This window comes from Gopherus flavomarginatus, chromosome 6 (assembly GCF_025201925.1).
Source record: "Gopherus flavomarginatus isolate rGopFla2 chromosome 6, rGopFla2.mat.asm, whole genome shotgun sequence".
In the NCBI taxonomy this organism is placed as follows: domain Eukaryota; kingdom Metazoa; phylum Chordata; order Testudines; family Testudinidae; genus Gopherus; species Gopherus flavomarginatus.
In genome coordinates this window covers 95,250,477-95,278,065 of record NC_066622.1, presented here as the reverse complement: position 1 = coordinate 95,278,065, position 27,589 = coordinate 95,250,477, and the positions used below count along the sequence as shown (strand labels likewise).

Sequence of the window (27,589 nt, the reverse complement as noted above, 5' to 3'; positions counted from 1 at the left end):
ATGTGCCCGCGCACTTCTTGTGCTTCGTACCAAGGAGATAAATAGGGCAGCCGGACCACTACCATCTTAGTTTTTTCTTACTGTTTGTGCTTTAGAATGGAGCTATGGTATTTGTGCTGATTTCTTCAGGTTCTCTCAAAATAGTTTTAAAAAATTTCTTATAATTAGTTTTTAGGGGTTTGGTTCCCTAACTATGTAAAAAACTGTCCCATAACTTTTCGATCTCCCTCTGGGTTGGAAGCAATCTCTGTAACTAACACAGACCCAGACATTTCCTCTGTCCCTCTCTTGAAACCTGGTCTTCCTATGGTTGCAGGAGAGTATGACAAGAATCCCCAGATTTAAAAGCTGCATCAAATGCCACAAGCCCTTCCTGGTTACAGATTACCCTGACACCTCTCTGTACTGCCACATCCCTTCCAGGTATCTGTAGGTCATAACCAGTATGTAGGGCCCTTCCAAATTCACGGTCCATTTTGGTCAATTTCACAGTCATAGGATTTTAAAAAGAGTAAATTTTGTAAATTCAGCTATTTCAACCTGAAATTTTACAGTGTTGTAAGGATCCTGACTCAAAAAGGAGTTTGGGGGGGGTCACAAGGTTATTGTAGAGGAGGGTGGGGATGCTGCAACTCTTACTTCTGTGCTGCTGCAGGCGGCGGCACTGCCTTCAGAGGTGGGTGGCTAGAGAGCAGCGGCTGCTGGCCAGGATCCCAGTTCTGAAGGCAGAGCTGCCACCAGAAGCAGCACAGCAATAAGGATGGCATGGTATGGTATGGTATTGCCACTCTTACTTCTGTGGTGCTACCTGCAGAGCTGGGCCCTCAGTTAGCAGTCACCACTCTCCAGCCGCCCAGCTCTGAAGGCAGCAGTGCAGAAAGTAAGGGTGGAATGATATGGTATTGCCACCCTCACTTCTGCGGTATTGCTGGCGGGGCGCTGCCTTCAGAGCTGGGCGCCTGGCCATCAGCCACCGCTCTCTGGCCATCCAGTTCTGAAGGCAGTGCAAAAGTAAGGGTGGCAATACTGTGACCCCTCCCCCCAATAACCTTGTTCCCCTCCCACAACTCCCTTTTGGGTAAGGGTCCCAATTTGAGAAACTCTGGTCTTCCCCGAAAAATTGGTATAATATAGGATAAAAGCACACCCAAGACCAGATTTCATGTGGGGAGACCAGATTTCACGGTCCGTGATACGTTTTTCGTGGCCCTAAATTTGGTAGAGCCCTATCAATAGGACCAAGCAGTCGAGGGAATTCTGACTCTGAAGATTCCTCCTGGAGGAATACATGAAAGTGGGTTCAGCCTCTGTACATTGTCCAGAAGAAGACAGGAGTGTCCCCTCTTCTACAGTGCTGGGTGGTTCCAAGACCTCTCCCCACCTACCAGTTCCAAAAGACTCTGGAGAGCAGAGCCAGGGCAGACAGGGAAGGGAGACATAAGTGCTCCCATAAAGACAGGAGGGAAGGTTCTCCATCCAAGCCCTTTAAGTGGAGGGAGAAGTCTCTGTCCTATACCAAGTCACTGGAAGATTTATTCTCCAGTGTTGGGACCATTTGGTACCTAGAAGGACCAGGCTGGGACTTCTTTGAAGAACAAGACCAGAAGCACCCTCCAGTACCAAGACTGGTACTTGAGCACTGAAATCTACCATGTCAGTAGCACCGGATCTGGTGCCCCCTGTTTCAGCAACTTGGGTTATGAAAACGACTCTGTCAAGTCTGTCTCATTTATCAGCTCTGGATGACCTCTTGGTCCTCCCAGAACTGGAGTCAATGCTGCTTTCCAGACTCCTATGCCCAGCACCAAGACTTCAGCCAGTACTGATCTCCCTGCGGTACCCTTCTCTGTCTCCATCCTTGAGTAGAGGTTGAGCCAGACTGTTGCCAGAACCATCAACCAGTAGAGACAATCATTACTGCCTTCTCCTGTACTGAGAGCTCTTCCTTGGGATTTGGGCTCTGAAGCCATGGAGATGAAAGAGGACTGTGCCAGGCACCCATTCCCAGACTATGCTCCTTAGCTGTTCTTTGAGGGCATTGAGTCCTGACAGAATGGCAGGAATCTCCAGGTATCTCACCACTCCCATTTGAGAGAGTATCCCAGACTGTTCAACATCATTCATAGCTTGAGTCTCAGTAGAGCGGCGCGTCGTCTTAAAAAGGCCATCCTCAAACTCAACAGGATGCTTTGGCAGACTCCTGCCATGGTTCCACCAGTATTGAAGCAGCTGAAAAGAGATACTTCTTACTTGTGGAAGGAATGGAATACCTATTCTCTCACCCATCTCCAAAATCATTGGTAGTGTTAGCAGTTACTGAGTGTAGCAGACAGAGACACGTCAGGTCCATGCCACATGAGAAAGAAGTGAAGAGGCTTGATCTAACTGGGAGAAAGGTGTATTCCTTGGCCTTTCAGGTCTCAAACTGCTGAGCGTTGATGGCCAAGTATGATTTTACCATCTATTGGCAGAGCCAACTAGTTTGCCATAAGTACATTAGAAACCAATTTGAGGCTCTGATTGGTGAGGGAAAACTGATGACGAGATCGGCCCTCCAGCCTTAGATGTGGCAGATGTGGTGGCAAGGTCCATGGTGACTGCTGTGGTATTAATGAGACACTTGTGGGCTTTCCTCTTCGGGAGTCCTGAAGGATGTTGAAACTATGGTGGAAGACCACCTGTTTGAGTGATAAAAACTGTTTACTGTGAAAATTGGTGAATCTCTCCACTTGCTGAAAGACTCTTGAGCCACATATCACTTGCTGGGTATTTACACATCTGTAATTAATGATTTAGATAATGGCATACAGAGAACACTTATAAAGTTTGCTGACTATACCAAGTTGGGAGAGGTTGCAAGTGCTTTGGAGGATAGGATTAAAATTAGAAATGGTATGGACAAACTGGATAAATGGTCTGAAGTATATAGGATGAAACTGGCTTTGACCAGCCGAGCTGGCTTGCAGCCACTTAGCTAAATAAACGAATAAAAAAAGTTTGAAAAGCCTATAACCATAAAGTGTAAAAATAAATAACAGCAGTGTTTCCTACCAGAGCCAGCTTGTGGGTGAATATGCTCCCCATTAGAAGGATTAATTAATTTTAATTTAAATTAAAAGCAGCTATAAGAATTGCTTTAAACAAACAGTCTCACCTGCTGACCCTGGCCTTGTGGGTGCCCAGGAATTCCCCACGCTGAAGCAGACCTCAAGGACAAAGCATGGAGGCATTCAGTGGCAGATGCCAGGAAATGATTAAGTGAGCGTAAAGAGCGAAGGCAGGACGCGATGCTGAGGCTAATGGGGGAGCAAAAGGACATGACAAAGCATCCGTTGGAGCTGCAGGAAAGCCAACAGGAGCATAGACTCCTGCTGCATCCATTGTATAATCGCCTCCCCATGTTCCATAGTCTTGTCACCCAGACACCCAAGAACGCAGTGATGGGAGGCTCCGGGCACCCAGCCACTGCACTCCAGAGGATGGCCCAAGCAACAGAAGGCTGTCATTCAAACAGTTTGATTTTTAGTGTGACTACAATAAGCAATGTGGCCTTGTCCTTCCCTCCTCCCCCACCCCATCCGGGCTACCTTGTCCGTTTATATATAATTAATAAAGAAAGAATGCATAGTTTCAAAACAATAGTTACTTTATTTCGAAGGGGGGAGGGTGGTTGGCTTACAGGGAATTAAAATCAGCAAAGGGGACAGGTTTACTTCAAGAAGAAACACACACAACTGTCACACCAAAGCCTGGCCAGTCATGAAACTGGTTTTCAAAGCCTCTCTGATGCACAGCACGCCTTGCTGTGCTCTTCTAATCGCCCTGGTGTCTGGCTGCTCAAAATCGGACGCCAGGCGATTTGCCTCAACCTCCCACCCCACCATATACGTCTCCCCTTTACTCTCACTGATATTATGGAGCACACAGCAAGCAGCAGTAACAATGGGAACGTTGGTTGTGCTGAGGTCTGACCTAGTCAGCAAACAGCACCAGCGAGCTTTTAAACATCCAAAGGCACATTGTACCACCATTCTGCACTTGCGCAGCCTATAGTTGAACTGCTCCTTACTACTATCTAGGCTTCATGAGAAATTGGAAAAAGGAGTAGGTGCAATCGCATGGTGCTAACGGCTGGGAGAGCAGCCTGAGGCAGGAGCCTCCAGCTCGCATGATATTCCAGGCAGTACTGAATTTCCATGAGATGAAACGTAAAGAAGAGAATGACGTGGAGTCTCTGCCTCCCATTCGGTGCTCTAAGAGGAGGATAGCCACATCTGTCCAGGCGCACCTGATCGACCTCACCGAGGTCTGCCAGCAGCACCCAGGAGACATACAACGGCTATCAGTCCTACCGCACCATCTGCCGCGACGGCAAGGAGCTGCTGCTGTGTAGCAATGCAGTACTGCGTCTGCCAGCAGCACCCAGGAGGTGTACGGTGACGGTGAGCTGAGTGGGCTCCATGCTTGCCGTGGTATGGCGTCTGCACGGGTAACCCAAGAAAAAAGGCGTGAAACGATTGTCTGCCATTGCTTTCACGGAGGGAGGGAGAGGGACCTGACCTGACCACATGTACCCAAAACCACCTGCGACAATGTTTTTACCCCATCAGGCATTGGGAACGTAAGCCAGAATTCCAGTGGGCAGTGGAGACTGCGGGAACTGTGGGATAGCTACCCACAGTGCACCACTCTGTAAGTCAGTGCTAGCCATGTTAGGGAGGACTTTCTCCGCTGACTTAATGTGCTTAGTATGAACATACGCCATCGACTGTATAAAATCAGTTTCTAAAAACTGACTTCTATAAAATAGACCAAATTTCGTACTGTAGACATACCCTATGTGTTTTAATATGGCTACATGTAAATGTATACATCTGAGAACAGAGAATGTAGGCTATATTGATAGGATGGGGGAATCGATCCTGGGAAGCAGTAACCCTGAAAAAGGTTTGAGAGTGATGGTGACTAATCAGTTGAACATGAGCTCCCAGTGTAATGCTGTGGCTGGAAAAGCTAATGTGATTGTGGGATGCATAAATAGGGGAATCTCAAGTAGGAGTAGAGATGTTGTTATTTTACTTCTGAATTTGGAACTGGTGCAGCCACTGCTGGATATTGCTCCAATAATACATTGCAGAGGGTTCAGAGAACAGTCACAAGAATGATTAAAGGATTAGAAAAATGTGTCTTATAGTGACAGACTCAAGGAACTCCGTCTGTTTAGCTTGACAAAGAGAGGGTTGCCTTGCTTATAGTTTGTAAATATCTACATGCGGAACAAATATTTAATAAGGAGCACTTCAGTCTAGCAGAACAAGGTATAATACAGTCCAGTGGCTGGAAGTTGAAGCTAGATGAATTCAAGTGGGAAATAAGACATACATTTTTAGCAGTGAGAGTAATTAACCACTGGAACAATTTACCAAGGGTTGTGGTGGATTCTCCATCACTGACAATTTTTAAATTAAGATTTCTAAAAGATCTGCGGTAGGAATTATTTTGGGGAAGTTCTATGGCCTGTGCTAGACAGACGGTCAGACTGGATGATCACAATGGTCCCTTCTGACCTTAGAATCTAAGAATAATACGAGGAAAGGACTTACCACTCCAACCCAGTCACGCTTCTCTGAGGGCATGGTTTTTGGATGGATGTCGGAAATAGAAAAGGCCTACTCAGCTTGCGTCCAGACCATTCTGAGCAGAAGTAGAAAGGACTTTACCAGGAACTGTTATTGTAGCCTGATTCTTTAAATTATTAAATTAATAATTGCATTGGTTGCCAATTGATACTAATTTAATGAGCTGGGGAGTAAAAGGGTTTTATCCCAGAATCAGAAACAACAGAATTAAAACTAAAAAGTTCAATATCTTCTGGGGAACCCCAGAATATATGGCAAAGGCACACTGAAGGCAAAACAAAGCCTTAGCCACTCTTATTAACGCAATCAGTAAAGACAAGAAAGCTCCAAACCACATAAACAAATAACAATATTATAGCATTAGGGATATCTTTGGTATCATGCCTTGCATATGCTCATATACTTACCCTTCCTTGGGGATCTGGCGGTTAGAGACAAAGGACCAGCTCTGTCCCTGGCATGCCAAATTAGTCCGATGGTCCAGAGCCCTAATGCCCAAAGGTCAGTGATAGATAATAACGATGAAGAGTGATGGGTAAATGATGGAAAGCGAAGGGTAAATGATGGAAAGCTAGCACCCGTTACATGGTGGCTTTGCCTATTATGGGGCCTGGGGTCTATCATTAATATTTATTTAGATACCCAGCCTCCCATATCCATATCTAACTTCCTCACCCTAATAACATTGTGATGCCTTTATCCTATAGGTTAGCATAATAATGCCTTTTGACTCACTACCATATACGTCAACTATTGCTAAAGCAAGTTCTGATTAAACATCTGCCAACAATTTTATCCTAAAATAGCCAAGACTAATATCAGTTCTGTATTCCTGTGGATGCCTGGTATCCTTATGTACCAACTCCCCTTGTAAGCAAGTTATTCCCAATTCCCCAAAATCTAGGCCATATTATCTAAGATAAGGGTTGTAGGCCTGCTTCACTTATGCTAACCTGTTTAAGCCAATGTCTTACAGTATACAAGCCCGTAGGTTCCTTGCATTGCTGCTAAATAAAAGGCTGCACTAGCTCTATTGGCTACGTTATGAAGCAAGTGGAAACGATTTCTGTTTTGGTGTGACCAGTGAGGAATTTCCTCTTCATGAGCACAGATTCTGGACATGTAATCCACGGGGCTATCTATTAGTTTCCTTGGGTTACCTTGGCAGCTATCAGTGCATTTAATTCACCAGTCATCAAATATTCTTTTTTCCCCCTCACTTAGTCTCTTCCCACTTCTCGAAGGGTATGACTAGACTGTTCTCTTTAGTGGCTAACCTGGTACCAGCCTGGGACATGAACTTTGTTTTATCAACCCTCACTAAATCACAGTTGAAGCCTCTAGCATCTTGCTCTCTGATGCATATCTCTATGAAGGTAATGTTTTTGGTTACTATCACATTGGCCAGAAGAGTTGGAGTTAGGGGTGCTCATGGCAGGACCGCTCAGTCAGTTTTCTTAATAATACGGTGTTCATGACACTGCATCCAAAGCTTCCATTTACCGGTATTCTAGCCTAAGCCTCCCTCTAGCAGAGAAGTGGCATAACACTCACTGGATGTGCGTAGGACTTTTGCCTTTTACCTGCAAAGGACAAAATCATTTTGAGAGTCTCCTAGGTACTCTGTATCATTTTTGGAATGAAGGAAAGGAGAAGGGTCCATTTCCTCCCAGAGGCTGTCAAAATGGATCTTGGGATTCATCCTACACTACTATGAGATGAACAATAAGCCCCCTGAAGGCAGTGTGAGAGCACATTCAGTGAGAGCTGAAGCAACGTTGGTAGCTTTTCTGAGAGAGAGATCCCTCTTGCACCCATCTGGAGAGAAGCAACTTTGAACTCTGTATGCTCTTTTGCTAGACATTAGCTGCTGATGCAAGCAGCCACCTCTGATGTTTCTTTTGGGCAGGGTAGTTCTATAGTTTGTTGTATTATAGGACTTCAGGCACTGCTTGTGAATCACCTGAAGTGCACTGCACAGGGACAGGAGAATGGGTTACCTTGTAGTAATTTGAGTTCTTTGAGATGTGTTATGCCTATATATAGTGCACCACCTGCCCTCCTTCCCTGCTACCTGGTCACTTACTGGGAACTGGTAGTAGAGAAGGAATTAAGATGACTGTGGTCTGGCAGTCTCCTTTATTCCCTTGGTGCAGAGTATGAGGAGAGTGAGGGCACATGCACAGACCAGATGGACACTGCTAGGGAGAAGTCTGTGGTCCTGGATGTATGGAGCGCATGCTCAACCTGTTGTATGCTACACGTAGGGACAACACATCTTGAAGAACTCTAGTTTTTCTACAAGGTGAATAACCCATCCTTTTGAGGTGAAAGGAAATGAAGCAGTAGTCAGGCGAGAGGGGCAAAAGTAGTATGTTTTGCGAGGATGGTGAAGATCAGATCATGCGTGCATTGTGCTGGAAACAGGCAGTCAGGGAAGACATGAGAGTGAAGGTAAGGGAGGGCAGTAGCCAGGATGAGATAGGATCCAAGGGGACAGGTTTGAAGAGTTATAGACCGAAACGTTGATATTTGTGACAGTATTGGAGGAGGAAAAGTTGTATAAAGAGGTGGGGAAAGAGTGGAAGGGAAACTGTACATCTTATATGTTTTCTCTTTGAAAAAATTGACAGACTCTTGTGCTGATTGAGAGCAGGATATGAAGGGGTCTTAAAGAAAGGCTAAGGTTGTGTATAAGTGGTTGGAATTGTGGTTATGGGAGTCAATGCTTTTGGAAAGTCATGCAGTTTGGCAAGAAATACTGTGGAACTGAAGAAGGTGAGAACAGAAGTGTAGTGAAAGAAGTGTTAAAAATCTATTTACTTAGAAAGAGCAGGATTGCCATATATTTAATAGAGTTCCAGTAATGAGATATACATATTTTTTTCCCTATTACTCCTTGGATGAACCTACTCAAATATAATAAATATGTTCCTCCAAGAACCAAAAAGGATTCATTGGATGTTTTCATTGTGCTCCTAAGGTTATATGATTCTAAACTAATCGTATATATTGAAACAGAAAATTTAAGACTTTTGTTTTTCAAATAATTTCTTAAAATAAAGATCAACTGAAAAAATGTTAGCATTCATGTTTGCATACTCCAAGAAAATGTGTCAAGGCTGGATGACTCTTAAGAGAAGTTGAACTAACTGAGGTTTTGCTAGTTAAATACTTATAAAGGCATGAATAACACAGTTTATTCCAACATTATTCATTCTAGGTTGGTGTGATTGATTTCTCTATGTATTTAAAAAATGAAGATGATATTGGGAGTAAAGAAAGGTATGTTCTGTCAAAACACCTTGGATTTTGCATATGAAGTTAAATGATTTGTTGAAATTTTTAATATTTAGCATATTTATTTTATTTGTTTAGGTTTCTAAAATGCACTAAGTAATTTTGTGCATAACAGTTTTTTGTGTCTAATCCACAGGACCATGTTCCTTCAACCGATTAGTTGATTTTAAAATGGGCTATTTTCTTTAAGTTTACACTTGCTCACAAATTTTAAATATAAATTTACATTTATTTGCAGTAATGCAGTATCAGGTTTTGTCACATGGTACTTATTACTGCACGATACGCTGGTAGAGATGGTTGTTTTGGGCAATAAAATCAAACCATGTCCATGTATTTTCATAGAATTTTTAATATATATATTTTCATGTGCTTATAGAAGATACATCTGTGTTTTTTAATGTATAGACAAATGTGCTTGCTAAAAATTAGTTGCCTTTTCTCTTTAGAAATGTCCAGATTGCTGCAATTTTGGACCAAAAGAATTATGTGGAGGAACTGAACAGACAACTAAAGTATGTATTTATTGGGGTATGTGTGTCAGTCCAGACTTCCTCCAGGTTAAAACACATCTTTTCCCCTCTGCTTGTGTATCATAACATTAGCAGGAGAAAGGTTCAGCGGAAAATATTAAAAATCCTTCCTACTTAGTCTGAGGATGGAGAAGAATTGCCAGACATATATTCTCTCCTGAGGAGACTGGAGGAGAGGAGTCAAATGTCAGTTTGTTGATTCGATGGCTAAACCCTTTTCCTTTTGATCTGGAGAACAGGAAAAAAAACAGGGCAGAACTGAAAGTTATTGAACTACATTGTGTTTACAAGACTCCACAGGAACAGGTGACTGTGCCTCTCCAGAAAATCTTTGCCCTTACTGCATGTGGTATGTGACCACATCAACATTCCACTCTAGCAATGTGAGAAAATTATGATTGCTCAAGGATTCCATAAACTATTTCTTATGCCAACCTTCATGGCGCTTTGGTGGTGGTTGTAATGTTGAGGACCAAGTCTGAATAGAAGAGGAACAAAAATGATTAAAGGTCTAGAAAATATGACCTATGAGGGAAGATTGAAAAAATTGGGTTTGTTGAGTCTGGAAAAGAGAAGAGTGAGAGGGGACATGTTAAGAGTTCTGAAGTACATAAAAGGTTGTTACAAGGAGGAGAGAGAAAAATTGTTCTTCTTAACCTCTGAGGATAGGACAAGAAGCAATGGGCTTAAATTGCAGCTAGGGAGGTTTAGATTGGACATTAGGAAAAACTTCTTAACTGTCAGGGTGGTTAAGCACAGGAATAAATTGCCTAGGGAGGTTGTGGAATCTCCGTCATCGGAGACTTTTAAGAGCAGGTTGGACAAACATCTGTCAGGGATGGTCTAGATAATACTTAGTCCTGCCTTGAGTGCAGAGGTCTGGACTTAGATGACCTATTGAGGTCCCTTCCACTCCTGTGATTCTATGAATGGTTTGGTGGACCCTGACCATATCAGTGAACACTGGAGATGTAGAAAGAGAGTTTTCTGGAAAGAAGAATGTCACAATAAGTAGCCAGTGTAAGTGGAACTTAGTACAGAGGTGATAGCTTTTTCTAATGCACATAAAATTGGTATTTGTATAGATCATGATTTGAAGACCTGTGAATATGCTGCCTCTTCTTAGGAAAAGTAGATGGAATTTAATTAGCGAATGAAGCATGTGGTAAAACAGAGAGCAACTTTCTCAGGAACTGATTCCCACATGATAGTCGAGTTCAGGTTTCCAATATTAGGCACAGCAGAGGCTAAAGTATGGAATATGATGGAGGTAATTTTTTTTTGATGAATGAAAAAAGGGATTGAGGATCACTTCTGCTGGTAGCAGCTTTGCCATTTTACCATACAAAATCAAAGGATGAGGAAAAGATTTTCAGATTATATTTTATTTTCATAAACATTTGATGTGAAATATCCATATCCCATATAATGTCCTATCAAAACCTACTTTTATTAAATCTTTACTTTTAAGAGCAGAACTCCTGGGACTTGAGACGAGCCTCTGTTCTGATTTTGGGAAGTACCATTCTTCCATTGCTGAAATCCCCCAGCAGTGTGTTGCTGTGTAAAGCTTAGGACTTTCATTGTCCAACTATGCCAGAATGACAGGAGTCACAGGATTTGGGTTTAATTAGGCTGTAACCTTTAGTCTTAAAATACCTGGGACTACCCAGCAGATAGAATTGTAAAGTGCAGGTAATTCCATTATCATTTCCTTATACTCAGGGGCTTTCGTCATCCGTCCCTCTTTGCCATCCCACTGTTGGGACCCGGCCACTGACCCCTCTAGATGAGTGTAAAGGGGGCTGTAAAGAATGGAGGATTTGACTCTCCCTCATGGAAGTTGTAGAAATCCCTTCCCCCTTGTCCCCCCTCACCTTTACAGCATGCCTCCTTTAAATCCTTTAACCATCCATTTTTTATCTGATCCATATCCATTCCCAACAGAATACCTGCACCAGACATCTACCACAAGTTTCCATAATGAGTTGCAACTTTAAGGGCTAACCCCCCTTTTACCCCTGTAAACCCCCAGCTTGCTGTGTAGAAGGTGAAAAACCCACCTCGTCTAGGCCAATCCGGCAGTGAGGGAAAATTCCTTCTCAGCCGTTCCCTTCCCCCACCATTCCTCCCGAGAGAAGAGGAGACTGACTGTAATGCCTGCAGTGGATCATGACAAAACTGTGTATTATAACTCCTTCCATGAGTGCGACGGTAACTGGGGCACTGCTCACCTTATCCGGTTAAAGGGGGTTCTCTCAAACTTCCCTGCGTATGAATACTTCCCATTTCTTGTGGTCAGCTGTGGGGGAAAGGAGCAGTGTCATCCCCCTGCCAACTTGGTACAGGTGTACAGTTTTCCTGCTTTCTATCTGGAAAAGGTAATCCGCTTGGGGGCAGGGGCTTAAGCAGGCAATGACCCCCTTTCCACCAGCTTGCCATGCAGGCTTCTTTCCTTCGGTTAAAGGGGGCAATTTTCCTTTTCCGTCCAGCTGAACAAAGCTCCCCTCCCACTCCCCAACTTAATGCATGGTGAGGATGTTCGAAGTATTGCTGTGTAAAGGAAAAAAACTACTGCAACAGAAGTTAAAAATATCTGTAGAAGCTATACTGAAGCTGTATTATTTCAATCTCTTTATCACATTATTTTAAACATCAGTAATGTGCTTGTTGATTATTATTTATTATGTCTTGCGATAGCAACAAGATGCCCCAATTAGTAGTGGGGCCCCATTCTGCTAAACACTGTGTGAACACCTATGAATTCTCTAATGGGAGGTATGAGACAACAAATCGGATGTGACAAATGAAAGTGGGGGAGGGCAAGTGAGTGGAATTGCTGCAGTAAGACCAAGTGAATTGATCGGTTGCCTATGTTTATAACTTGATGATTTCAGGATATTTAAAAAAATATTATACACACATGCACATCCTCCTTTCTGTACTGAACACCCCACGAACTAGCTGCTCTCATGCACATATAAATAACAATCAGCCCTCCATCTAGCCGTTGATTATCAGTTGGGAGCCTTCTATAGGCATCATAGTAGAAGTAGGTTTAGAGGAAAGAGCACTTGTCTGTACAGACAAGGTTGGGGATTGTTCAATGCATAAAAGTCAGCCTTGGAAGATGCTTGTGGGAGATATTGGCAGTCAGACAGTGGAGGAGGCTTGGTGGGAGGGAGAAGCTATATAAGAGATGAGCAAATAAGTAGGAAGGGGCACAGCTATGAAGGGCCTTAAAGATAAGAACAAAAAGCTTGAAAATAATGTGGTGGGAAAAGGAGGGATTTCAAGGAGGAAATGATATGAATAGAATGATGGAGAAGGAAAATGATTTTAGTAGCTGTGTTTTGAATGGACCTTAAGGGGGAGTGGAGGCCAGGGAGGAGTAGTATGCAGTAGTTAAGCTGGGGAAGTGCTGATAATCTGGACAAGAGTTTTAATTGTATGGAAAAAAAGCAGACAGAGCTGTGTAAAACACATTGAGGATAAAGCAGCAAAATTTGGACACTGTGTGGTTGTGAAGGCTGACGGAGCAGGAATCAAAGATGACACCCAAATCATGGGCTTGGGTGGCAGGGATGTTGACAATGTTGTCAACAGTGACCAGCATTGCAGGGAGGAGAGTATATCACATAAGTATTCATTAAAGGGAGATAATCTGTAACATTTTTAGAAACAATTTCCAGCTGCAATGATGCAGTCCTGTTGGCTGATGCCAATAAACTTAGGCCTTGTCTACACCACAAAGTTGCAGTGCTGGTGAGGGGGTTACAGCGCTGCAATTTAGGAGGTGTACACATCTGCAGGGCATTACCAGCGCTGCAACTCCCTGTTTGCAGCGCTGGCCGTACACCCGGTCGAACCTCGGGTGTAGAGGATCCAGCGCTGGTGATCCAGCGCTGGTCATCAGGTGTAGACACTCACCAGCCTTTTTCTTGACCTCCGTGGAATAAGCAGGTATCCCAGCATACCTGAGGAAGCCTCTCTGGTAATCAAGCAGGTATCCTTCCCCGCGGTTTGCTCTCGTGTTCCCCGAACCCCCCCGCAAGCAGGTCTCCTTCCCCGCGGTGTGCTCTCGCGTTCCCCGAACCCCCCCGCAAGCAGGTATCCTTCCCCGCGGTTTGCTCTCGCGTTCCCCGAACCCCCCTGCAAGCAGGTCTCCTTCCCCGCGGTTTGCAGGGGGGTTCGGGGGTCGCGAGAGCAAACCGCGGGGAAGCAGGTCTCCTTCCCCGCGGTGTGCTCTCGCGTTCCCCGAACCCCACCACAAGCAGGTCTTCTTCCCCGCGGTGTGCTCTCGCGTTCCCCGAACCCCACCACAAGCAGGTCTTCTTCCCCGCGGTGTGCTCTCGCGTTCCCCGAACCCCACCACAAGCAGGTCTTCTTCCCCGCGGTGTGCTCTCGCGTTCCCCGAACCCCACCACAAGCAGGTCTTCTTCCCCGCGGTTTGCTCTCGCGTTCCCCGAACCCCCCCGCAAGCAGGTCTCCTTCCCCGCGGTGTGCTCTCGCGTTCCCCGAGCCCCCCTGCAAACCGCGGGGAAGGAGACCTGCTTGCAGGGGGTTCGGGGAACACCGGAGCAAACCGCGGGGAAGGAGACCTGCTTGCAGGGGGGTTTGGGGAACGCGAGAGCAAACCGCGGGGAAGGAGACCTGCCTGCAGGGGGGTTCGGGGAACACCGGAGCAAACCGCGGGGAAGGAGACCTGCTTCCCCGCGGTTTGCTCTCGCGTTCCCCGAACCCCCCTGCAAGCAGGTCTCCTTCCCTGCGGTTTGCTCTCGCGTTCCCTGAACCCCCCTGCAAGCCGCCCAACAGCGCTGCAGTGTGGCCACATCTAACACCACTTGCAGCGCTGGTTGCTGTAAGTGTGGCCATTCTGCAGCGCTGGCCCTATACAGCTGTACTAATACAGCTGTAACAACCACCGCTGCAAAATTGTAGATGTAGACATACCCTTAGTGTTTGGCATAAAACTTTTTGTGTGTGTTTGTATGAGTTTTGGTGTAATACTGAATATTGATTTCTTTATTACTTTCAGTAGCACAGTCAGCAGCCTTCATACAAGAGTTGATTCATTAGAGAAGTCAAACACTAAACTAATTGAAGAGGTATTGTTTCTTAGTAATGTGTAATACTATTTTTTAACCAGTGGTGAGCATGTTTCCTTTTTTCCTCCCTCTACAAGTACAGTCTAATTAACTATATTGAAACACTGCCTAATACATTCAGTTACATTTGTCTCAATCTGAAGAAATAACACAATGGTTGCTGGAACTTGTGGTCAGCTTTATCCCAGTGGACTATTGGTTTAGTAAAATGCTGTAAAACATTGCAATTTCACAGCAGGATTTAAGAGTGTAGAGAAGAACCCTATCTTAAATATACTGGGAGTTGCTTTCAGTTCCATTTTGTGGAGACCAACTTTGAACAAAGGCATTCTTCAGACTACCAATCCACAGGAGAGCTAGATCTAGTGGAGTGGACAATGTATAATTGTCTCAGCTCAAGCCAAAGGACTCTTTTTTTCTAAAAGCTCATTCACAATATGCAGGTATAAGTTTTGTCTGACTCTGTGTGCCAGGTTGCTTGTTTTTTAAATATCCCGTAGTTTCCAGTGTCTTAATACTTGAAGTAGATAACATATTTGGGATTAGGAGTGGAAGATCAGTTTTTTCCCCTTCTTACCTGCCCTGAAAGAGAAATGGGGAAAATATAATATTTCTACATTTAGCAGTTGAGGGGGCTGTTAGTTTATTCTGGATGTGAACAAATCCAGATAATGAACAGCATGTAAACCGCCCCTTACAAATCCTCTGCTCTCCCCATAGTCCACCCCTTCTGACATGCCTTCTGTCTAACTCCCAGGATTAAGTAGGAGCCTCTGCTGAGGCCTGCCTTTATTCTGTCACACTGTAGGACTTTCCTGTCCTAGTGTCCCAGATTTATCTTTCTTTACCCAGGACATTTGCTTGTGTAAGATGCTGCACAGTGCAACATACAGTATACCTGGATGTTCATGTTGAGAAACTGCTTAAAAACAGAAAATATGTCCATTTAACTTGAAGTATATATAAGAACTTTAACAAGGGGGAATAAAGGAAGTATGGATACTTTAGCTAGAATAGAGTACCAATGAAAAGCTATTCCTCTGTACAAGAGATGTAAAATAAAAAAGATGGTCCTAATTTAGATTTATTCTCACCTCAGTATGTGACTCCTACTATAAATGGTAGTTGTGCATGCACACAAAATAGATGTCTTATTCAGCACACTATGAGGCTAGAGTAAGCAGTAATGTTAGCTGTATACATATTAGAGTAATATTAGCTATGTACATATTAGAATAATTTTGGTTTTTTTTAGTGTTCACAAAAATAGTCATACACTTTTTCTCTTTTTTCCCCTTTTAGTTAGCAATAGCCAAAAACAATATAATTAAACTTCAGGAAGAAAATCATCAATTAAGAAGTGAAAACACACTTATTTTAATGAAAACACAGCATCACCTAGAGGTATGTGAATTCAGTAATTAAACGTTACCTGGCTTATCATTTGAATGTTTTATGTTGGCAACTATAGCTCAGCAAATAGTCGAACTGCCTTAAAACAATTTTATGCAAGGAATAGGCTTATGTGATTTTATGTCTTACGAGAAAGCTAATCTAAATATTGTAGGAATCAATCTAGATTAATTTATTATTCTAAACAAATTTTTAGGATTTTTTTCCTTACGTTTTGCATTTAATCTTTGAGATTTTACAACTTTCTGTTTGCAGTGGTTAAAGTAATATTTTACTATAAAACTTGTCAGAAAATAATTTGTGTGTTGAACTGGAATATTGTACATCCTGTACTACTCTGAACAGTCATTATGAATAATTTTAGATTCAGTTATTGAAAAATATTTCTGGATAACCTGGAGATCCCTATATTAGTGATATTTAAATAACTAGGTGAATTAAATGCTTCTGGGGTTACTCAGAGACCCAGTGAAATACTGTACCACAAATTACTCTTCCTGGCCTCAGTTCAGCAACATACTTAAGCACATGCCTAATTTTAAGCATGTGAGTTGTCTCCTTCTGGTTAATGGGATTACTCACATGCTTAAAAATTAGGCATGTGCATAAGTAACTTGTTGAATCACAAGTCTGCAATAAGTTCATTTAATTTTGCAATGTTTGCATTTTTAAGCTGAAATGTAATTCTCAATTTAAAAGTGATAAATACATAATGTAGACAATCTTGGATCCCTTTGGTTCAGTGTGTGTATTGTGCTTACATAGTCCATTGTGAATTTAAGCAACGTTTCTCTCTACAGATTTGTTACATTAATTATAACAATTGTTATATTTATAAAGAAAACCAGAAAAATATGTAATTTCTGCATAGGTAACCAAAGTGGATGTTGAGGCAGAGCTTCAAACGTACAGATACTCCAGACAGGGTCTGGATGAAATGTACAATGAAGCACGCAGACAACTTCGAGAAGAATCACAATTACGACAAGTGAGTGTATTTAAAATGTGCTATGTAAACCTCGACAAGATTAACATTTACTGTCTCTTTAATACGTTATTTGACTATTTCTAGCTTTACATTTTTTCCAGGGGATGTGTGCTGCTAGTAATCTACCACACTGTTTCTCTAACATCATGAAAAGGTTGTTCCAGGTTTTTGAAAACTTGGAGCCATTATATATTTCTTTAACAGTAGTGTCACTAAGCATAATTAGGAAGAATATTGATTTTTGTATGGATAATGTGTTGGATTTTAGCAGCTGTGTTAATTTCAAATGTTTAGCCATCATCAGTATTTTGAGTAGGTTTCCTATATACATGCATTAAATGTTTTTTCCAAAAGTAGAAATTCTTACTGTTTTTGACTTCTTAATATTATAAATAGAAAATTGAGTTTTATTCTTAAAATATTATTTCACTTACAAGAAATTATGCAAATTATGATATTGCATAAAATGAGGTGGCTTTTATTAAGATACAAACAAATGAACACAAGTCACCAGATGCATGACTGAGTATAATATTTACATAATATTTATAGTATCTGTTTTGCCAAGTTTCATAGAAGGCAGAGATTTGTGAAGGTGAAAGATCCAACACTGCAGGACCTGCAGTGTCATATCTTAGTTTTGCATCAGAAATACTAGATAAAATGTTGCATATCTATTTACAAAATCTGTGTTGACAGAGTATAGGGTTGCCAACCCTCTCGGATTGACCGGGAGTCTCCTGGAATGAGCCTCAATCTCCCGGTTGCTATTGAAAACAATCCAGGAGATTTTAATAGGCCAAAAGTCTAGTTGGCGGGGGCGGCGCAGCAGGGCTAAGGCAGGCTCCTTACCTTCCCTGGCTTGGTGCAGCTCCCGGAAGTAGCGGCATGTCCCTGCGGCCCCTAGGCACAGGCAGGGACGGCCGGGGAATCTCTGTGTGTTGCCTCCGACCCAAGCGCCAACTCCACAGCTCCCATTGGCCGGGAACAGCAGCCAATGGGAGGTGTGGGGTGGTGCCTGCAGGATGGGCTGAGCTGCCTGGCTGTCCCTCCCATTGCCTAGAGGCTGCAGGGATATGCTGCTGCTTCCAGGAGACGCCAGAGGTAAGTGCTGTCCAGCCAGAGCCCATACCCCCTCCTGTACCCCAACCCCCTGCCCTGAGCCCCCTCCTGTACCCAAACTCCCTCCCAGAGCCCACACTCCCTCCTGTATCCCAATCCCCTGCCCCAGACCAGAGATCCCTCCCACACTCTGAACCCATCGGCCCCAGCCCAGACCCCGCATCCCCTCCTACACCCCAAACCCCTACCCCGGCCTAGTGATAGTGAGTGAAGGTGGGAGAGGTGGAAGGAAGATGGAGTGAGTGGGGAGTGGGACCTTGGGGCAGGGGCGAGGCAACAGGGCAGGGAGTGGGGCAAGGGTGTTTGGGTTTGTGCAGTTACTTGGCAACCCTAACAGAGTATAATATGTGTTTTTGTGCAACTTGTAGGATATAGAGAATGAGCTAATGGTCCAAGTCAGTATGAAACATGAGATAGAACTTGCAATGAAGTTGTTGGAGAAAGACATTCATGAGAAACAAGACACCCTCATAGGCCTTCGACAACAGCTAGATGAAGTTAAAGCAATTAACATAGAAATGTACCAAAAGCTGCAGGTAAAGGAGAACTTTTTTAAATTGTTGAAACCTCTTTGAAGTATAAATGTAAGATGTATGTGACTTTTGAAATAGTGCATGCTACTCATTTGAAACAGTATAGCAATAGAAGAGTATCCGCTTTCTGAAGCAAATAGTCTTTCATCCCTATGTTAAATTATTGTTTTCTTAGTTTTGCTCATTGTCACTGCTTTTTTAGCTCAGCTCTCTACTTCTGTCTACCATCTTCCTCTTTCAGAATAAGATCTTCATGCTACCTGTATAAGTTAACTACATTTACATAAGGCAGGTTTTATGGAAGTCATTTTAAAGCATCACTGAGATGTATAGAGGACTGAAGCACAAGTGATCATCATGGTACTGTACATAGGGAGAATGATATACCTGGACTTTTGTGCTCCATTTGGGGGGGACCATATTAGAAAGAACAGTGAAGGAATTGTAAAAAGTAAAGGAGGATAGAGAGATGGTTAAATGGGCTTTGAGAGTTATAACTGTGAAGATCAATTAGGAAAATTGGATTCATATTTATTAGAAAAGAGGCTATTAAGAAGGGATATAACATTCTTTGCAATGCCACAGAAATACGTCTGAGGGTAAGAGGCTCCAGATTTCAGAGTTTACAAACTTCAGCTAAGAAATGACCAAACACCAAGGAAATTCAAGAGAAAGTACTTTGTGGTAATTTTCATGTGTGGAACAAGTTGTCAAAGGCAGGAATAGAAGTTAGTTATGACCACTTGAGAGAGTGCATATAGAAATAATATTACACGATGCAAAGAGTAGACAAGTAGATGCATGGACCAAGATGCCACTGTCCACTTCTAAATTTTGTGTGTAGAAAGCAAAACAGGAATAAAGATCTGTCTTTAGTAAAATAAATTGAGACAGTATAGAAAAAGGCTCTTCAATATTATTTTTGGTGTTTATGCAGAGTGTCTGTCAGAGATCTGTAGTTTTTCTGTTTTAATGTGTGTTTTGGAACTTTTGTGTGGTGATATTAACTGGATTTAATGATAATATTGTACCTATATTTAGACCTTGAAGCAGGGATGTTCACAGTTGTCAGAGCCTGGTTAAAATAATGTTAGAATATTAAAATACTCAACTATATCAGTAAGTAATTTAGCTGTTGTTCTGGTACAGACTTAAGGCTTTATCGGTGCCTACCACCTTGCAGGACTGGGCCCAGGAAGACCTCAATGTGAACTAAAACTAATGCTTATTGGTGTTGTTGCTGTGGATATAATGAGCTATTTAAAAAAAAATTAGCACTAAATTTTAGTAGACTCACAAAAAAGATATTTAAAAGAAATAAACTATGTATTACTAAAGAGTGTACACTTGTAAAATTCCAATAAAATGCAAATATACTTTAGACTGAAATTCTATACTTAGATATTTTTCTTGAATATTGCTTTTTTTTTTTTTTTTTAAAGATGGGAATGTTTTAAAAACAAATAAGCAAACAAATCCCAAAGCCATATTACAAATATTTTCCTTAAGAGAATGAACAAAAGAATCAAAATAATAGTTTAATATAAAACTTGCTTCAGTATGAATCTGTTTAATATAGGTTTCTGAAGATGCCATGAAAGAAAAGAATGAAATAATTGGTCGACTAGAGGATAAGACCAATCAGATTACTGCAACTATGAAACAATTGGAACAAAGGTACAGCAGCCATCTCTATTTTACTTACTTTTCCACTTTCATTCCTCCTCCCTTACTGCATTCCCATACAGCTGCCACTGAAACTTGACTCTTCAGTAGGAAGTTTTAAAGAAGCATCGTCTTTTGGAATTGCAACCGGTGTTTTACCATTGATTTTCAAACACACAGATTTATTTTTTGATGTTGTGAAGGCCAAGACTATAACAGAGTTCAAAAAAGAACTAGTTAAGTTCATGGAGGATAGGTCCATCAATGGCTATTAGTCAGGATGCGCAGGGATGGTGTCCTTAGCCTCTGTTTGCCAGAAGCTGGGAATGAGCGACAGGGGATGGTTCCCTTGATGATTACCTGTTCTGTTCATTCCCTTTGGGGCACCTGGCATTGGCCACTGTCGGAAGACAGGATACTGGGCTAGATGGACTTTTGGTCAGACCCGGTATGGCTACTCTAATGTACTGTAAGAGTGGAAAAATACAGCCATAAACCAAGGCTTTTTATCTCGATTCTCTTTCACCTTTCACTGGTGCTGGCATTCTGTGCCTGCACCCAAGATTGTTCTTTCAGCTACCGGGCTCGATGATGGCCACTTCAGAATTCTGATACATTTTTACCTCTGTGTTATATTTTAATGCTATTCAATAAGACTTTGACTCACCAAAGCACATGGTTAACTTTAAGCAAGACTACTCACTTGCTTAAGGTTAAGTCTCTGCTAAGTGTTGTGGATCAGGACCCTGGCTGGCCAAGATTCCAAAGCTTACATTAATTGCTTTGGAAACTCCCTTAGTGTAAAGGATGTACACCTGAGTATTACACCATGAATTAGTAAAATGAAATGATATAATACCAGTGTGTAAATTTATATTGTGGTTACTATATATTTGTTACATAATATAAAGATGTGACTTGTGTGCTTCAGTTATTTAAATGAAGTAGACTATATGGATCATTAATATTTTTAATTGTAAAATGTAACATATCCATAGCCCTGTCATGTTGGTGTTGACATGTCTTACCATTGTTTTCTTTTAAAGCTACTTAAGAAAAACATAATTATGTATTAAAAGATTTAGTGACATGAATATTCTTTTATTGACATCCTTTCTCCTCTTTTTTCTTTCTTTTTTTCCTTTATCCCAATTTTTACATTTTGAACTTTACTATCTTTATCTGTCTTTTTGATTTTGTCCATTACATATGTGAAGTGACAAAGATCTGTTAACTCAAACTAGGACTATTGCAATGTCATTTGTGAAATGTGCCAGCAATGAAGCACAGCACCAATACAAACTTGTCAAAGATATATCATTTTGAAAGCTACTTGGCTATTGATAGAGTAAAATTTGTATGAGTTGGTTTAAAAAAAAATAATGGTTATGACCTTAAATATTATAAAATGGTATTGGGAAATCCTGTATTATAATTGGTCAGTAAGCACTAGTGATTTTGACACAATGTCACAGGCTGGAACGACTTTGTTTTCTGAAATAAAATCATCTCCACCCCTTTCTCTCCTCCCCTCCCAAAGAATAAAAAAAAAAAAAATCACTGTAATAATATTGACGAATCAGAAACTAGAATTTTCTAATGCTATTTAATCATTTTACTTTTTTTAATGTTAAATACAAAGTTTATTTTAAAATGTTAGCTGCCTTTATATTTTTGATTTCTCATTGCCCTGACACTTACCTCCAGTTATAGGGTTTTTTCTCACCCTTTAGTTATAGCACTTTAAATAAAGAACCTCCCTTTCAATTAATTAAAAAAAACCCACATTTTTATTGTTGTTGCACTTTCAAGGCTTCTGTATACCAGAAAACATGTTGTCAACTCTTTTAATGTGGTTGCTGGTATCATCGCTTTCTTGAGTAGTGTAGACAGAAGTATTTTTCCTGAGAACTGGCTAAAACAGCTTATAAAAATGTGCCATAGGTTCTGTCTGTACTTTACAAAAACAAAACCCAAATAATTTCTGGATTTGTAGGACTCTCTTATACACAGCTAAAACACAGTTCAGTTGTGTAGCATAGAGTAGAATGTAAGATGTTTTAACAGAGCTACTGATACAACTGGATACAACTGAACTAAATGAGAACTAAAGACTATAAAGCAGGAACACCTTATCTACATAGAAATCTTCATAGCTGTAATTCTCCCCAGTACATCTTCACCAGGGGTAGCAATAGTGTAAAGTGTAGCATAGGCAGGACTTGGACATTTAGAGGTAGATCCTCAGATGGTATATACATTTTCAGCTGAGGATTTGCTCTTATCTGAGTTGCTACCCTGGTGGAGCTGCACTGGATATAGCTATAGAGTTCGCAAGCTGCTTGTGGAGATACAGATTCTATAGATGGCTAGCATGGTTCTCAGAAAAAAAAAATCTGTGTCCATATTAGTCTTGGAAATTTTAATGCAGTTTCAGCTGTAGTTTAGAAAGGGTCTTATTGGTGTTTTTAGCTTTCCTGTTTCATTTAGTCTTTCACGCTTCTCTGCCTTATGGCATAGCAGCAAGAATTAGCCTTGCTGTGCACTAATATTGTCCCTTCTCCTATCCATCCAGTTGGGCCCTACTTGTATTACAATTACAAACACATCAAGGAACTTCATTACAACACATTGTAGTGTAGAGTGGACCCTAACAGTTTTTCATACCTAGGCTAAATTCAGATGCTTTAAAATAATATGGTTCAAGTCCAGTCTGTTGTCATTTCAGCACTGGCAGTTCTTGGTAACTGTCCCACCAGTGCAGCTTCTCCATTGGTAGCATGAGTGTAGATGGGGAACTGGAGCTTTTATTAACATGAAATCTAATTCTGCTGAAATATCTAGTAATGCTGGTGCACTGTCTGCATGAGCCCTCTGATTGGTTGTCTGGTAGCCACTGCAATGGTAGGCAGTTTCCCAAAGATGGCCAGTGTAGATGCATACTACATTATAAAACATTAGTAGCTGAGCTCCCTAACATGGTTGTGTTTGTAGTTTGGACAGGGTCAGTAAGAAAACTTTCATTTTATTTTACATTTAACAGTGATAAACCGGGAGTTGTGTGTTACTCTACATTCAGCTGACTGGGAAGTGATGATTCAAGCCAAGCCTTGAGAGAAGAGCTCCTCAGTTTTCTCTGAACAACACTTTGAGTGCTTGTGTACGCTACGGATGCTACAGCAGCACAGCTATGGTGCTGCAACAATGCAGTAGTGTAGACACTTGCTACAGCGACAGAAGGAATTTTCCTTCACTGTAGTTAATCCACCTTCTTGAGAGGTGGTGTTCTTTTGTTGACCTAGTGTTGTCTAAACTGGGGCATAGGTTGGCTTAACAATGTCTTTTGGGGGTGTGATTTTTTTTCACACCCCTCAGTGCAATGTAACTAGGTCAACCTAAGTTTTAGGTGTAGATCATGTCTGAAAAGGGAGAAAAAAGGCAATTGTAAAATGAGATACCTCAATTGGGATGGGGCTCTGAATGACATTTTACTGGCTACTCTAATCTCCTTTATATATCCCAATAAGACAGTTGAATATGGAGTAACATACAATTTTTGATTTAGTGTTTACATTTCAGTTAAATTTAAACCTCATCTTTTTGGGGCTGACGAGAGGGTCAAAAAAAGATAGATCGTAATGCATTGGTGAGGTATGAGTGAGAGGAGAGGGCTATCAAAAACAGGAATGCAAAATCCCTTTAAAATCAAAAGGAAAGATCTTCAATGAAAGCCTGACTTCTGTTATTTATTCAGTTTTATTTGTTTTGTTTATCATATGGAGCTATTTTTAACTATGATTTTTAATACACTTTATTTAAATTATTTAATAATGTTATTTATTAGTGGTTATTCTGTAAGTGTAGTAAGACGCTCCAGGGTGTGTTCTGCTGTCTTACTACAGCTGTATTCTTGCTATCTGATTCCAGTGTTCCGTATTCAGGCTCATGTCTAAATTGCATCAAGCCATTCCACCACAACACACACTGTCTTATTGATTCATTAGTATAGACAAAGTAGTTACTGTACTTCTACAGTTCTTGTAAAAATGCTTCCCACAATAAAACGTATATGTACGCTCAAAGTTAGAGCAGTAAGTGATATAGATCAATTATAAAATCTGTATGGTTATGCTTTGATGGCATCTGTTAATAGTGAATATAAAATAAAAACAAATTGGAAGACTTTATCTGCTTTTCTTTCTGTAGTGAAAACCAGAAGCTAGATTTCTAGGCATTGTGTGGCTCTCTCGTTTGAGTTTATGAGTTTCCCCCAATCTTTGTTTTTATTTAGAAATGTTTCTATTTCCCCATTTTTCTTTTGTTTGTCTTCTTCACCCTTTACACCCTAGTTCTAGCCTCAGTTTTACCCAAAGTTGATTTGAATTACACCAGATTGCAGCAAGCAGAGAAGTCTCAAGTGGAAGCTGAGAATGAGGACAAGAAATTCGAACAAGAATGTATGAGTAAATCTGAAAACCTGCAGAAAGAAATCTCCCAAAAGGAGAAGCAGCTGTAAGTATACTTCCCTTTTGGAAAAAGTATAAGACACTTAAAACATTTTTTCCTTTTATGTTGACTTTAAAACATTGTTAACTAAAAATGTAGGGTACATCACATAATACAGGCAGCACATTACTGATGATTTTTAACTGGATAAAGATGCTGTCTAGGAAGACGTATATTAGGCAAGGGCAGGGTGGAAGAAAATCTGTCATTCCAAGTAAATCAAGCTACAAATGCATTTTTTTAAATAGCTGTCCAGCCAGAAAAGGGGGAAAAACAGGCATGTTTTTTGGCTGAAGATACAGTCTTAATTCACTAGGGAAACAGTAGTTAACAGGAACAAAAATTCTAAATTTATAATAAACTAGATTAACCCACATTTTATTATTGTAAATCCTGTAGATATAACAGCATAAATTTACAGAAACTGCATAGAACAATTAAACTATTCAGGCTTGAAAAAGAAGCCAAAATCCTTCAAAGTGTTGGTAGCTGAAAGGCACTCATGAAATCCTTGAGTCTGCTAGAAACTGAAATATTAAATCAAGGAATAAAAGCCAAATTCTGCTTTTACACCTGTGGAATTCCATGGATAGGTATTTGGTCCAGAGCATCAGTGCAGCCACAAATACTGATGAAACAGTCAGGAATAGCAGTAATTAGCACTTAGACTGTGCTATCAGTGCTCTTTATGAACATCCCTGTAATATCCCTGTGAGGTTGGGTGGTATTTCCCCCTATTTTAGTGAGAGAGAGAGAGAGAGTGAATGACCTAAGACTACAGCAAGGATTAGTGCTTGGGAGTTCAAATTTTCCAATCTTGTGTTCAGACCACATTGCCTCTCTTACTGATATGAGTATCAATACTTGTTCAACCATCATGACAAATGTTCGCTTTACCACCACAGTCATCTTCACAGATTTTGGCAAAAGAGCAGTTCAAACCTCAACCTTAGAATTCCGCAATTCTGAAACCTCAAGGTCATGTTCACTTCTGATCTTTTCCAACAAACAAGATGCTGAGGTAGTGTCCCAAAAAGTAAGTTTTTCCTTTAAAAAATGACTTAGCTATCCTGTTATAAAATCGATATGTCACAAGTTCCTCCTGAAAAACTTTCATAACTACAGACAGAACTTTCCACCTTCATTAGGTAGTAGGATTTCAGTCCAGCAGTTTACTCTCATCTGCCATTAGTTTGTTTTCTGTGAAGCTATAAGGAATCATCCTTTGTCCATTTTAAGTTGATGATAGAATGGCAACAGTGGATCCACTGACAGATTGGCCCCAGTTCCGTTAACTGTAATCCAGTAGCTGTGATTAGTATAAAGCAGAGCCTCCTTTATATCATCCATTGGATAGGAATTTCAATAATATCCAGCAACTCAAAATACTTTAGAAGTTATATATTCTTAATTCTGTCCCTATAATCTCCATTCTGAAATTGAAAATAGAGGCTGTCCATTTAAAGTCTTGCTAATACAACACCTTTTGTGAGCACTAGAAATGCATTTAACCACTCATCTTTTCTGACATACAAGATCTGTATTATAATAAAGCTACATGACACTTAAGACAAACAAGAAAGTTCTCTAATATGCATGTTTCAGTTGCCAAAGAATAGTTACTAGGACAGCAAATTAAATCATTGCAAAAGCCAGTTCTTCAGATTTGTTTGACACCCTCAAAGCCTGTCTCAATGAAAGCCCTCTATTTTCTTATAATTTGTTACACTTGTATACAAAATCTTCTTAGGAAATTGCAGATGAATGTCACAACATTAAAAATAATGAACTTGTAAACAAATTAAAATAGCAAACTACTGTTGTTTGTTGGGCTGGACTGATAGTGAAACCAGAAAATTGAAAAGGGTTTATTTTGTTAAAAAGATTATACTGAAATGCACCATGATGGTCTTTTGTTTGCAATTCTAGTGTTCAACTGGAAACAGATTTGAAGATAGAAAAGGAATGGAGACAAACCCTGGAAGATGATCTGCAAAAGGAAAAAGAAACTTTATCTCATCTGAGAGTAGAGACCCAACAAATAATTTCTCTTAAAAAAGTAAATTCTGGAGGAAAACTTTTCAAATTCACGTTAGCAGTAATTTAAAAGTGAACTTGCCAGGCTTTTAAAATATAAATTTAACTCTCTCAGATCTGAAATCCTTAATGGAACAAACATTTCAGCTTAAAAATATAAATAAATTTAATTTTTTTTTTTTTTTTTGAAAAGCAGTCCCTTCTGACCCCAGTAGACTTGAGTTCAGAATTCTGTGTTTTCCATAAGGAATAGTGAAATCCACATTCTCCTTTCTGAATCAAACTGAAGGATATCTCACTATAATCTTGTAATGGGCCAGTGAGGGTAAATGTTCTAATCCATCAAACTCCGTTTATCTTGCTACTTAAAAATTTCATATCACTAATTTCTATACTATCTTTACATTTCTTTACCTTGGAAGTGATTGAAAAGAAGCAAGTATATGGAGGAGGAACGAAATACTCCGCTTGGTCATTTAGCATCAAACTGAAATGAAATTAATTTGCGAGTTGCTACTGTTGCTCTTAGAACTGGATCTGAGATTTTAACAGAAATAGATATTTTTATGTCCCAACCAACTCCCAATGTTCACAATTTGGTACTGGAAAGGCTGATGTTAGAGGATCTGTTAGGAGTTCCTGAAATCCTTTTGACACACCTAGATTACTTAGAATGATCAACCACAAGCAGAATAAAATAATCAGAAATCACTGTTGGGATTCAAGTAGAGTAAATTCTTTTGAA

At 40.8% G+C, this 27,589-nt stretch overlaps 1 protein-coding gene across 12 annotated transcripts in view; it reads left to right on the top strand.

The window, feature by feature from the left end:
* RUFY2 (RUN and FYVE domain containing 2) overlaps positions 1-27,589 on the top strand; it is a 176,031-nt gene that overhangs the window by 18,383 nt on the left and 130,059 nt on the right. For 9 of the 12 annotated variants that reach the window (XR_007775146.1, XR_007775147.1, XM_050959448.1 and 6 more), the window contains 9 exons: positions 8,863-8,924; positions 9,389-9,454; positions 14,511-14,580; positions 15,883-15,984; positions 16,865-16,981; positions 18,472-18,639; positions 20,216-20,313; positions 24,694-24,813; positions 26,737-26,866. Coding sequence is in view for 9 of the 12 variants with exons in the window: in XM_050959448.1 (XP_050815405.1) it covers positions 8,863-8,924; positions 9,389-9,454; positions 14,511-14,580; positions 15,883-15,984; positions 16,865-16,981; positions 18,472-18,639; positions 20,216-20,313; positions 24,694-24,813; positions 26,737-26,866 (933 nt within the window). In the remaining 3 variants the exon portion in view is untranslated. Of the gene's footprint in view, positions 1-8,862; positions 8,925-9,388; positions 9,455-14,510; positions 14,581-15,882; positions 15,985-16,864; positions 16,982-18,471; positions 18,640-20,215; positions 20,314-21,518; positions 24,485-24,693; positions 24,814-25,712; positions 25,844-26,736; positions 26,867-27,589 lie in introns of those variants that run through there. The other 3 variants (XR_007775148.1, XM_050959447.1, XM_050959455.1) reach the window with 3 other exon arrangements.